The 13793-nt window shown below is 33.1% G+C and overlaps 1 protein-coding gene across 6 annotated transcripts in view; it reads left to right on the top strand.

Moving 5' to 3' along the window:
* Positions 1 to 13793, top strand: part of ZC3H13 (zinc finger CCCH-type containing 13) — an 83706-nt gene that overhangs the window by 3885 nt on the left and 66028 nt on the right. For all 6 annotated transcript variants that reach the window (XM_057707448.1, XM_057707447.1, XM_057707445.1 and 3 more), the window contains exons 2-4: positions 2417 to 2542; positions 2875 to 2984; positions 5650 to 5761. In XM_057707448.1, coding sequence (XP_057563431.1) covers positions 2426 to 2542; positions 2875 to 2984; positions 5650 to 5761 — 339 coding nt within the window. In that variant the 5' untranslated portion in view covers positions 2417 to 2425. The remainder of the gene's footprint in view (positions 1 to 2416; positions 2543 to 2874; positions 2985 to 5649; positions 5762 to 13793) is intronic.

Below are 13793 nucleotides of genomic sequence, written 5' to 3'. Positions count from 1 at the left end.
TGGGAGAGAAGCTGTGAGACCTTGCTTTCCAGAAGTAGGTCAGAGGAGGAGAGGAGTCCTGATTCAAGCAACAGGTTATAGGTGGGGAAGAGAAACAGTAGGGTTAATAATGCCTGGAGCCCTCAGAAAGACCAGAAAAGAAATAATAGATGAGCAAGCAGTGTTTCAAGTATAATAATAAATAGCTTGTTGCCCCAATTGTGGAAAACACTTATTGTTGAGTTTTTTTGAGGAGGGAGGGTGTGTTGGGAGTAGCGGCATGTTGGGGATAGAGGTTTTGGGGGCATGTTGGGGGTAGAGATTTCCGTTGATAGTGGAAGGAAAAAACGTAAGATTAGGATTAGTCATTTTGACACAGTGAAGTGGGGTGGTGTGCCTGTTTCCCAAGTTGTAGATAACTAATAACAACTAACAAGAAGCTCTTAGAACACATTCATTTTTAAGTTTATTGGTTTTTAAAATTGAATTAATGAATGAGGATTTCAGTGTATACCTGTATATTTTTATAGTAACATATAATGAAACTTTAAAAATTTGTTTTTGTTCTTTTCCCATATATTTTGTTACATATTTACTTATCAAATCTTACTCAGTTATAAATTTTAAAAGTGTTTTTCTCAGTTAATCAAAGCTCTACATTTTCTAGATCTTTCTCAGCTCCATTTATTTCTTATCTTGGCTTTTAGTTATTTATGTTCAGTAAGTCAAATGTACATGTGGAATTTACCAACTTTTCCTTTATAAATTCACATTTGGGCTGAGAATGAGCTCAGGAAAAGTTAAACCAAAGATTATCTTACAGTACTCACTCTAGTGTGGAGGATGGACCTTATAGTTCCTTACTTGAAGAACATAAGTTGATACATAAGTGGTTTTTTGTTGCACAAATTCTTGTTCACTTATGTGACACAGTAGGTAATTTATAAAAATTTGTAATTTAAAGTTACTTTCTAACTTTTTTCACATCACTAAAAATTGATTGTAATCATAATTAATGATTACACTGTATATTTGAAAATAAGAATATACCTTTTTGCAATTTAAAACTACCATATTGTATCTATCATATATTTTCCTTTTTGTTCAGTAGCTGTTAATTTGTCAAATGTTGGCCTTATTCTTTGGACCTTTTTAAAGTGTGACTTGAAAAGAAGTATCTAACTGGATCAAACATTGTTTATAATTTTTTTTAAAGTCGATTTTGTACTACCATGATTTACTTTCCTTTCAAGTGATAACACCTTACTTTGAAACCACATTAAAGAGCATTTGTGAACTTTAGAGAGACCAGTTCTTTCCCAAACGGAACTTTTACTTCTTTAGCTGACATCATTCATTGCAGTAACTTTTGACAACTAACAAAATTTCAACTAATATTTAGTGTATAAAGTGTGACATGGTTTAGTTCCTTTTTCTTTCTCTTAGGCAGTGCCTACCCACTTCCCACAGTAGTATACTCTCTAGATTATTCTAGGGCTAGAATTTAACAGTGTTTTCTAACGTATTTCATAGTGCTGTTATCTGATATTTTCATTTACAGTAGAATCTCCTGATTGTATATTTTAGTTTCTAATGTTTTATTTACTTTTGTAAAATATTTTTATAATTTGCCTTTCTTTTCTTGTTACTAATAGTGGTAAAATAGCCTATTTATTTCTTTTAGCATCTTTGACTTTTATGTCAATTCAATGCAGGATAGCTTATCAAAACATCTTCACTTTCTAGTTCTACAGACTATCATATTTTGAAAGAAAGTCATTTTATCAACATTGAGGTTTTTTTGTTTTTGTTCTTGTTTGTATTATTGCAAAAGAAATTTCCTGACTATACTGTTCTTCTTTGGCTTCTGTAAGACAAAGAAAATATTTAAATAGTGTTTTTCTCCCAAGCTGATTTTTGGAACATAGCTGATGTTATCACTTAAACTGTATACAACATAATTTCTACTCTGACTAAAATTCTTACCTGATTTTATTTTTGGCAAAGCTTTTTTTCCCAGTTAACCAGTTGATGGAGAATGATAGCACTTTTTAAAAAAGATAGTTACTAAATTTTGAAACAACTTTTATAAGGAACTTAGAAACTAACCATTTTATATAGTGTGCTTTCTGAAATTGAGTGTACTGTGGAGACTTAACTGTATGAGTAGCATCTTACTCACTCTGTAGAAGAGGTAAAATTCTAGCCAAAAGATTCAAAGTTGTTATAAATGTTACTAGTGAGTAAGGTATGTCTTAGAAGATAGTTTCTGTTTACCTCTGTTTACTTGTGACCTCTCCTATGGCTTTTTTTCTTCTGAGAAAAGTCCCCTGTAATTTTGCAGTGTTATCTACCATTTTATCTACTTGTAAGTTATTGGCTTAGTTATTTAAAACTGAAGAATTTTAAAGTTTGCCTCTCTCTTTTTTGGTTAAAGTAGTACAAAATGTCAAAAATTAGAAGGAAGGTCACAGTGGAAAATACCAAGACCATATCTGATAGCACATCCCGAAGACCCAGTGTATTTGAGAGGCTTGGACCCAGCACTGGCAGTACAGCAGAGGTGAGTTGTCACTAGTACAGTCACAGGGGTTCTCTTGAATTCCTGTTCTTCAAATTCTTATTTATATCACAAAAGTGAATAGGTTGTTGTATTGTAGGAATATTGGTTTAGTAAATTTTTTAAAATGTGTTTCATAAAAAAGGAGCAAGATGGGCATTAGGGTTTATGGGCTATTTTTTTTTTTCTGATGTTTTTTTATTATTTGGGGAGTAATATATCTCAGGTTAGTTGGAATTTTGATAGCATTTATTTTAATTTTGTCCCACTAGCATCTTTTTTTCCAGAAATAAATATGACAATATGAAATTTACATAGTAATATCTGTCTCTTAGACACAGTGCCGTAACTGGCTGAAGACTGGCAACTGCCTCTATGGAAACACATGTAGATTCGTACATGGCCCTTCACCCCGTGGTAAAGGTTATAGCAGCAATTATAGAAGGTAAATTGAGAACTTTGAATTGTTCATATACTATTAGAAGATGGCTTTTGTAATTTATCTAGTATAAAAATCTGAAATACTACCATATATTTGGTCAGATTTTCTATTTTGGTGGTAGTCTAATCAATAGTAAAGATCGAGAAGATCTTTTTAGTTGTTAATTTCAAGATTAATAAAAATGTTTGCTTTGAAATTAATTTGCTCAAAAACTTGTTTTTGTAATTTATGTATGGCTTACTTTCCTGCCCTGCCCCCCAGTTATGTAGTAAAGTGCTGTTTAAGAGGGCAGAATTTCATGAATTTGCGTTCAGTGAGGAGAGACTACTTTCAACTCTTAAAATAGTAAAATTTAAATAAGGTATAATTTTAGCTTTTTAAAATGTTCTAAATTCAAATCTTAATACAAAAGATAATCTAACGCAAACTCTGTAGGTTGAAATGAATTTGCCAAATCTCTTATCACAATATATTGAGGTAAATGAAAGTATGTATTCATATGTGGTTAAATGTACTACCTATGTAGAGTATCATTTTGCCTTTAATAAAGGCAAGGCTAAATTAGACTTTGCTAATAAAAATCTTTTATTTTTCTTTTGGCTCCCTCATGAAGATTTTGTTATGGTGTTTAAAGATGTAACATACATAAAGATTGTCAAAAAGCAGTTTAAACTTGATTGGTAAACCACTGATTTACCTTGTCCTAAAGTGGGATGTGCTGATTGCTTTGGCTTCAGCAACAGTATAAAAACTGAACATTAGCATTTGGAGATTTTTTTTTTAATTGGGTGAATTTTTGTGTATGTGTATATTTTGAAGCTTAATAGAATTTAAAATTCAAACCCTTAACATTAGCTGACTTTCTGTTCACTTAAATGTTGTACATTTTACTTTACTTGTGATTCTGAATACTCTGTTTTATTTGTATTTAGATTGTCATCTGTCCCTTCTGTCAATGTGGGAAAGTTAGTCTTTATAAGTTTAATACCTGTATAACATAGACCTGGGGAAACTGTTCCAATAATTTTAATGTTTTGCTCATATTATTACTGTTCTTTTAATACATGCTTTACTTCATCTGTGACATTTATTATCAAATTACTCAAAATTTTTATACAAGAGAAGATTGTGAGGAAAATGGGCAGAGAAATTTGTCTAAAATGGAAAAAAAATAGCCATTACTAGATTTAGAATAAAGTATTTTTTTGTTATAATTTTATTACTTTGTGCATTTTTTCCCCTGATAACTTCTTTGTATTTCTGTATTTTCCCCTTTTTTTGTAAGGAAGAAAAATATAGTTCATAATGTGATTCAAAGATGTAAAGAAAAGCAATGTATTTCAGAAATGCTTATTTAGTCACAAATCATTTAAGTCATTGAGCATTCACTGTATGTAGAGCATTCTGTTAGGTACTGTTCAGGGTAGAAACAAGTTTATATATAATAAACTGTCTCACTATATAAAGGAAACTAGGGCACATAAAATTTACATGTGCATCATAAATATAATTTAAAGCATTTAAGTGCTGGTTCTTAATAAATTGTTCCATTTACCAGTTCAGCTTTAACTGTTGAAACATTTAATATAGATCTGTAAAGCATGTAAATGTTAATGAGATCCTTTAAAGTGAATTGACTGAAATTCACTTTAAATTGGTTATTTTTTCATTAACCATATCATTTATATTAATGATTGATAAAGGAATTGATTTGATTGATCAAGTATGACTTGAAATAGATGTGAATATTTATGTAATTTGTTTATATCTTTTAAAAATTTTATGCACTTTTTTTTTTTGGTGGCTAAAGAGGGACCTATCATTCCTTAACAACTATTGCCCTCTTTTAATGGTACGCTAGGAGTAGTCTTTAAAGGCAGTGTGTTTTCTGTCTCTGCTTTATTTTTCTCACTTAGTGATGGTGTGAAAATAATTGAACAGCCATTTATCAAATTGCTAGTATAAATTTTGAAGCTTTACCAGTGTTGACTATAAATATGTGTATTTTTCCTTAATTAAAAACAGTCCACAGCGGAGTATAAAATCACTGTTGAAAATCTTCCTTTGAATTCTTCAACTACTTTCTATTTTGAAATAATTTCAAATTTAAGAAGAGTTGTAAGAATAACATTAAAAATTCCTGTATTTGCTTTGATTCTTGAGATGCATAAAATATTTTCACAGTTGTTGATGTTGCATCCAACCACATACATGTGTAGATGATAATACTGTTGTTTCTAGATTAACTTTGCAGTGTTGTGCTTTAAAACTTTACCTTCCTACTTTTTGCTTTCAAATATAACTAATATATTTATGTGATTAATAGGAAAACAAATTAAACTATTAATTACAAATTCCTTTCTCCCAGCTCACCTATAGTTTCTTATTAATATCACCAGTACCTGCCACCCCATGGAATTTTAATGTGTGCACTTTGATTGGTATTGGGAGAAAACTTGTAAGTGATGCCCATATTTTTTATATACTAATATTTAAGCTGAAATTTATTAATTATTTTTCTGAACTTTAGGAGCCATGGATAGTATAAAAATTATATTGAGATTTTTGAGGTTATTTCTGTAAATACATTCTTATAAAATGTTATATAAATATAGATTTTTGTTGTTTTGTTTTGTTTTTTGTTTTGTTTTTGTTTTTTGGTTCAAAGGTCACCAGAAAGACCTACAGGGGATCTTAGAGAAAGAATGAAGAACAAGCGCCAAGATGTGGACACTGAGTCCCAGAAACGAAATACAGAGGAGTCATCCTCACCTGTTAGGGTAGGAATGAATTTCCCAAAACAAAGTTAAATTTCAGTAGTGATTTATTACTTATGTTCTATTTTAAATATTATCTTGTGTGCTAAATATATGGTAAATGTGTAATATTGCATTATACTGTTCTATATGGGTAGTGTAATTTAGAGGAAAAAAGTCCTCTGGAAAAACTCATAGTTCTTACTGTTTTAGTTCTTGGTGGTAGTTAAGATGAAGGGAACTGGTTGACAGAGCTCAAGCCAAACTTCATAGGGTTTCTGTACCTTGGTGGACATCATGAATATCTAAATGTATTCTTAAGTTTTCAGAATTCATCCTGCCATCATTTCCTGCCTGCTTCTTAAATTAAAACAATGAAGGCAAGGCATGGTGGTGACAGAAACTGAACTAGAAAGCACATGTGATCACAGAATTTAGTGGTGAATTTCCTGGTAGTGAAACCAAAAGAGAAGCACAATTTATGATGTAGTTTATTGATTTAAAGAAAACAAGTGTTTGTCAGGAATGGAAATTTCCCAGATCCAATTTTTTTTTTTTAAAGAAATTTATCAAGTTCTTGTGTGTACGTTTGCAACAGATTTATTGAGATACAGTTCACCTATTTAAAGTGTACTCTTGGGTGGCTTTTCATATATTCAGAGTCATGTATCCATCACCATAGTCAATTTTAGAACAATTTCATCACCCCAGAAAGAAAATGCATACCCTTTAGCAGTCATTTCCCTAGCCCCTCAATTGACCACCAGCCCTCGGCAACCACTGTTACAGTTACTGTCACTGTAGATTTACCTGTTCTGGATATTTCATATAAATGGAGTCCTACAATATGTGGGTTTTTTCGTGACTAGCTTCTTTCACTTGGCATAGTGGTTTCAAGGTTGGTAAAAGATTGTGGAATGTATCAGTATTTCACTCCTTGTTTTTGCCAAATAATATTCCATTGTATTGATATATCACATTCTGTTTTTCCATTCATCAGTTGATGAATGTTTGGGTTGTTTCCACGTTTTGGCTCTTATGAATAATGCTGCTATGAACATTTGTATACAAGTTTTTGTGTGGTCATATGTTTTTATTTCTCTTGAGTTTATATTTGGGAGCAGGATTGCTAAGTCATACAGTAACTATGTTTAACCTTTTGAGAACTGCTAGGATGTTTTCCAAAGCAGCTGCCCCATTTTAAATTCTTTACAGCACTGTGTGTAACTTCCAGTACTCCACATCCTTGCCAGCATTTGTTACCTAACCTTTTGATTATAGCTATCCTGTTGGTAATCTCATTGTAGTTATGACTTGCATTTCCCTGGTTGCTGGTGATGTTGAACATCTTCTCGTGTTGCTTATTGGCCTCTTGTATATCTTCTTTGGAGAAATGTCTATTCAGATCCTTTGTCCGTTTTAGATTGGATTGTCTTTTTATTATTGATTTGTAAGAATTCTTTATATATTTTGGATCCAAGTCCTGTATATATATGATTTGCAAAAATTTTCTCCTGTTTTCTGGGTTGTCTTTTCATGTCCTTGATGGTGTCCTTTAAAACAAAATGGTTTTAATTTGGTGAAATTTCACTTATCTATATTTTTGTTGTTACTTGTGCTTTTGGTGTCATATTTAAGAAACCATTGTCTAAGTCTAGGTCTGAAAGATTATGCCTATGTTTTCTTCAAAGAATCTTAGAGCTTTAGCTCTTGCATTTAAATCTTCAATCCATTTTGAGTTAAGTTTTATTTATGGTGTGAGGTAAGGGTCCAACCTCATGCTTTTGCATATATATATATCTAGCTTTTTCATTATAGCCTTTTTATGAAAGTTACTGAATTGTATAAGCAACAATCTATATTTTAGATATAGAAGAGCTTTCTTATGGCTATTTTCATCCTTGAAAAAAAGCTCTGTCACAGTTTTATGTTATAGTTTGTAAAGATTTATCTTTGGGAACTTAAAGTAATACAGTTTTAAGTATGTAGCTTTCTAACATCTGATATGATACATAAAACCATTTTAGAAATCTCAAAATGGTAGTCCTTGGCTGGTGATATGTATCAAAATCCTCCCGCAGAAGAGATGGTCTTTTTCAAAATACACATGCAGATACTCTACCCTTAATCTACTGAATTAGAATTTCTGGATAGGGGTTGAGCATGTGTGTTGCATTTTGAAATAACCTTTTATTTCAAAATAATGAATGGACTCCATGGTTTGCTGGTAAATGTTTAACAACCACTCAGGAAGAAAGAAGGCCATACTTTGTAGGATTTACCAGTTTCTTTGGTATAAATACTCCTATCATAGTCAGTTTCAAGCTACTAAAATGGTGTCACTGAATGCAGAGCTGGGAAGTGTGGGAGTGCACACACACACTAAATGTAATTAACCACAAGAGTAAAATACACTAAAATATTTAGGAAGTGAGTTTTGAATAATTATTACCTTTGTTTTTAATATTACTTATTTAATTGTTAGTTTATATAATTTAATTTTTAATTACAGTGTGTGCAGTTCCTAAAAATTTAACAGTTGGCTCTTACGAGTCAGTGTGAACTGGCTCCAGCACACCACTAGGTGGATTGTATTTAATTTAAAGGGCAGACATCTGGAATTCATATTCTGAACACATTACTTTAGGAATTATTTAATGCTACTGTCAGTTTCCTTATCTGTAAAATGGAGGTGATAGCTATATTATTGTGTTGCTATGAAGAAAATATATGTGAAACAAGTAACATGACTGACTGTTCCACGATGACAGCTTAATAAATGGTGTGTACTGGTATTAGAATAGCACTTAGCCTTTTCTCTCTAATATAAATTGGTTTTAGGCTCTTAATAGGAGATGAATATCGGCATTGGAGATTTAGGTTTTTAACAGATGTCTAAGTATAAGTAGTTGTTGATCGTAAAGGTTTATATATTCAACATATCATTTTAGTAGACAGCAAAGTTGGTATTTTGTTAAGACATTTAAAGCCTGATTCTTGCTTTCCCTAGATGAGAAAGCCCTCAGAGGCCCTTAGCTTCATGCACATCTAAAGGATAGAGTCTCAAGATTAAGAGTAGTCAGGTTTTAGGGAATTCACTTTCCAAACTCAGAGAAAACTGTTAATAAGTTAGGATACCAGTTATTAATTATTTTGAGTGATATATCTGGCATGAAAACAGGCGCTGATCATTTCTATGATACATTCCCTACTGTAACATGTATGACTCTTGATCTTCACATAATGAATTTCTATGGGAAAATCAGATGTAGTTTAGGTAAGGGCAAGTATAGCAGAGATAACATAGCATGGCTAAGATAGGATGGGTGTGATTTTCCACAAACTAATTCCACCGCTTCTCTGCCACTGACATCAACTCCAATGTGTCTGAGGTTGATAAACCCTGATTTTGGTGAGATAGGTTCATAAATAGATAAACTGTAATTCTGTAGACTGTGCTAGTGTGTCAGAGAGGGATGAGCAGAGCGCACAATGCGGGAGTAGGTGACTGCCTGCGGAACCAGAGAACGCTTCACAGAGGGAAGTGACACTTGCACTGGGTTGTTGAAGGATAGAATGGGATGAAGGAGGGAAGGGGTGAAAGTCTAGGAAGAGGAAGAAAACCAACACAACAGTAAGGAGTTTTAAAAGATTAGTGTGTTTGAGAACCTGTGAAGCTGTGTGCCTAGAGTGAAAGAATTAATGTCATGTATCTGTGAGATGAGGGCTGAAGAGATCTGTCTTGTTTACCAATTCACCTACAGACCCTGGAACTAGTAAGTTCACTTACTGAATAAATGAAAAGTGATTCTGGTGTGCAGCCATTGTTGAGAACTTCTGAAGGTTTCAGGTCTGCGCTGTCCAGTGGGGCTGTGGAACACTTGAAGTGTATGTAGCTGTATATGAATTGAGATGTGCTGTAAGTGTAAAATACATGCTGAATTTCAAAGACTTAGTATGAAGAAAGTCAAATATCTTGTTAATAATTTTTTATGTTGGTCATATGTTGCATTGGCAATATTTTGGACATATTTGCTGGTCTAGGTGATCTGAACCAACTTAACATAATGGAACTGAATTTAACATGGTGAGTGGCGTATTTGAGATAGAGTCAGTAGGATTTGATGATCAAAAGAATGAGTGGAGGGGAGGTGTTAAGCCTAACTACAGGCTTTCCATGCCATTAACTAAGGTGGAAAGGAGAGAGGATTGTTTTGTGACCCCTTTTGTACTCTAGGCTCATAGCATCACAGACAACTAATTTTTGGCACTGTTTTCTGTGTTTGCATGACCCTAATATGCTATTTTAGAACATTTATAAAATAATAAACATATTTTTATGGTATAGATACTTTCAACAAGTGTATGGAACTTCTCAAATGCAGTAATTGAATTGTTTTCTTCATCTATAAGACTTGTTATTTTACATAATTCCAGCACAAAATTAAAATAGTTTTTTTTTTTTTACAATTAAAAAAATTTTTAGTTGAAGTATAGTTGATTTACAACATTATATTAGTTTCAGGTGTACAACATAGTGATTCAATATTTTTATAAGATTATACTCCATTTAAAGCTATTACAAAATAAATGGCTCTGTTTCCCTGTGCTGTACAATATATCCTTGTTGCTTATTTATTTTATAGATAGTAGTTTATATTTCGTAATCTCATGCCCCATCTTACCCCTCTCCCCTCTCCCCACTGGTAACCACTAGTTTGTTCTCACAATTTTTTGTGTGAGTGATGGGAACTTTTAGGATCTTTTCTCATAGTAACTTTCAAATGTATGGTACAGTATTATTACTATGGTATTCATTTTTGTTGTATTTCACAAAAGCTCCCCAACAGATTAGGGGATGGAGTAGAGGAATGAAAACTCATGCTCCTTCATCATAGATAGTTTGTAAAGCACTGGCCTAGTCATGTTCTCTATCTTGACAGATGAGAAAACCAAGGCTCAGAGAAGTGAGGTGCTTTGAAAGTCTCGTAATTAGTCAGTGAGAGGGCAGAAACTAAGACTGTCTTCTGATTTCAGCCCTGGTACTTTTCTCATCTCCAAGGGATGCCATTCCCTTTGTGCCTTCACACAACCTAGACAGCCATAAGGACAGCCCAGAACCTCTCTCTCCTCTCAAATTGCCCCTGGACACCAAAATAGGAGACAGAATTCGGCAAAAGCCTGCTCACATCAGTCTTTGGAGAGTTCAGGCCCTGGGTTTAGGGACGGGGAAGACCCCTCTGGAAACATTACTGCTGAAATCTGATTGTTCCCTGCCTCCACTGCTCATTTGCTTGTTATTACTTAGAAAAGATTGATTGCTGGTGAGAATAAATTAAAATAGTTTTGAAAGCAAACTTAGACCTGTGAATATAGAGTCAAATAGGAGGAACATTCAAGCATTTGTTGATGATTAGGGCATGCATGTGCTATAGGGGATCCCTGTCTCTTAGGAGAAGCTTTGAGGCCACATTCAAGAAAGTATTAAATAATTCATCATTGTGGGGGGACATCTAATAGTTTAGAATTTAGAGATGCACTGTGAGCATCCCTTGCTCACCTAAATCTTAGAGCAGATGGTCAATGGTCTGAGTTTATTTGTATGAATTGATCTTTAAAAGTTTTTTTCTTTTTTAAATTATAAAATACACTATATATTTACCATTTTAAACAGTTTTAAGTGTATAGTTCTGTGGCATTAAGTATATTCATGTTGTTAAGGAATCTTTACTACCATCTCCAATATTTTTCATGATCTTTGTATTTAAAGTCTTAAATCTTTTTTGTCAATCTGCTTTCTCGTATATGAAATTAAAACAATTGGAATAATGTTTCAACTGATCTGTGTAATATATATTTAAAAATATTTTTCTTAATCTATCATTTTAATGAGCTTCTCTTGTTCCAATAATAAGTCATTTTCAGAACTTTTTCTTTTGAAACTTCAGAATGATGTTCCCTTTTCTTTGTCCAGTAGTTTTTCAAAGGGTCATTTTTATCATTTCCTCCCCTACCTCAACCTGATGACTTATCTTCAGAGAATCTGTTTAGACTTGATATTTATCCTCGCCTCCACTCTGGATCTATTTAAGATGACTACTATGTAAATTATTTTTTCAGACTTCAGTCTTTAGCTGAATCTCAAGTTGATTATCCAATTTCCAGCCTCTTTCAGATATTTTATAGGCTACCATCGATTTTGACTTTGCACACTACAGTCGATTTTAACCTACCCTTAATGCCTGGTTCTCTGGTATTCTGAATTGAGAACTAATTTCTAGCATGAAGCTTTCTGGGAACTGTACCTCCCAGAATGTATGCATAATTATTACTTTTGCTTCATAGTCCCCTACACAGTTCTATTCATGTCCCTCATTCCCCTCCCCCCACCGCCTAAAAAAAATTCGCTTGTTCTTTTTCTACATCTTGATATTTCGGGCCAGATGAGGAAAAAGTTTCACTGACTAAGAAAGGAGATAGGACTATATCTGTCATAAAAAGCTGACTCATGCAGTGGAGGACTTTAACTTGGGCCTTATTAACAGTTTTATAACTACCCTGAGTAAGTCTCTTGGCATCGTTTTTTGTCTTTAAAGATACATGCACCAATATGTCACAAGTTTTCGTGAGAAAAAAATGAGGACATACATGTGAAAATTCTTTGGAAGGAATAAAATGCAGTAAATGTAAAACAGCAAGAGTAGAGAGTCACCATATTAAAAATTGGGGAAGTGAGTATAGGATTAAGTAGAACAGATGAGTGTTCTATTTCAAAGGAAAAGGTTTAGGAGAGATACAATATATACCACTTGGTGGGAATTTGATAATGTGTAGTACATGATTGATTATGGTGATTTTTAAATGTAGATAAAAATGTTCTTTTTATATAAAAAATTAATGTTTTTAGCCTTGTATGATCTGCAAATATATACTATTTTTTGATAACGTTAAAAGGAGTTTCAGTTTCCAAACCTTGGTATAAAACAACCATTTATTTTGTGCATGGATTCTGTCAGGAAATCAGAAAGGACACAGTGGGCACAGCTTATCTCTTCCTTTATGTCTAGAACCTCAGTTAAAGTACTAGGATGCTGGAGGCAGGAATCATTTGAAGATCTTTTCACTCACATGTCTGGTTGTTGATGCTGGCAGTCAGCTGAAGGCCTGTTTCTCTCCATGTGGGCCTCTTGGTATGGGTAGCATGGGCTTTTTCTCTGATGGTTAGGAGAGAGAGCATGCTAAAGTCTGGGTACTTGGTGTGCTTGTTCCTGCTGGAGTGGTGTTTCTTTTAGTGCCTCTCAGCTGACAGAGCAAAGAAATATATGTGTGTTTACTAATTGGTGTATATGCATATATCTGTAGACATTACTAGTAACCATCTTTATCTGTTTTGAGCTAAACATGAGTTCTTATTGATGTCTCTAACTTTAATCGAGTACCACTATTATTTTTTTAATTCTTTTTTCTTTTCCTTTTCCTTTCTTTTTCTTTTTTTTTCTCAAATGTCCCTTCCTTAGCTTGTGGGAGGTCTTTATATTAGATACTGAGCTCTGTTTAAAAGTTTACTTTATAAAATGTATTCACTTTAAGTGTACCATTTGAGTCTTGACAAATGTCCACACCTGTATAACCACCACAGTCAAGATGCAGAACATTTCCATCAACCCAGACATATCTTCATGTCCTTTTAGAGTCAGTCCCCTCTCAAATCAGGCTCCTGATAACCTCTGATCTGTCACTATAATGGAAGCAGATATTATATATTCTTGTGTCTAGGTTCTTTTAGCATAATACTTTTGAAGTGCAGCCATGTTGTAGTATGTGTCAATAGTTTGTTCCTTTTATTGTGGACTAGTGTTCTATTATATAGATATGTCAAAATTTGTTTATCCATTCCCCAGTTGATGGACATTAGAGTTGTTTTCTGGTTTTTGGCTGTCGTGAATAAAGCTGTTATGAACATTTGTGTACAAGTCTTTCTGTGGATTATGTTTTTTATGGGTAAGTACCCAGAAGTAGAATTGCTGAGTCATGTGTTATGTGTACTTTTAACTTT

The sequence above is a fragment of the Hippopotamus amphibius genome, chromosome 14, assembly GCF_030028045.1.
Source record: "Hippopotamus amphibius kiboko isolate mHipAmp2 chromosome 14, mHipAmp2.hap2, whole genome shotgun sequence".
Lineage (NCBI taxonomy): Eukaryota > Metazoa > Chordata > Mammalia > Artiodactyla > Hippopotamidae > Hippopotamus > Hippopotamus amphibius.
Note: the sequence above shows the minus strand (reverse complement) of the source record. Positions and strands in the feature narration are given on the sequence as shown.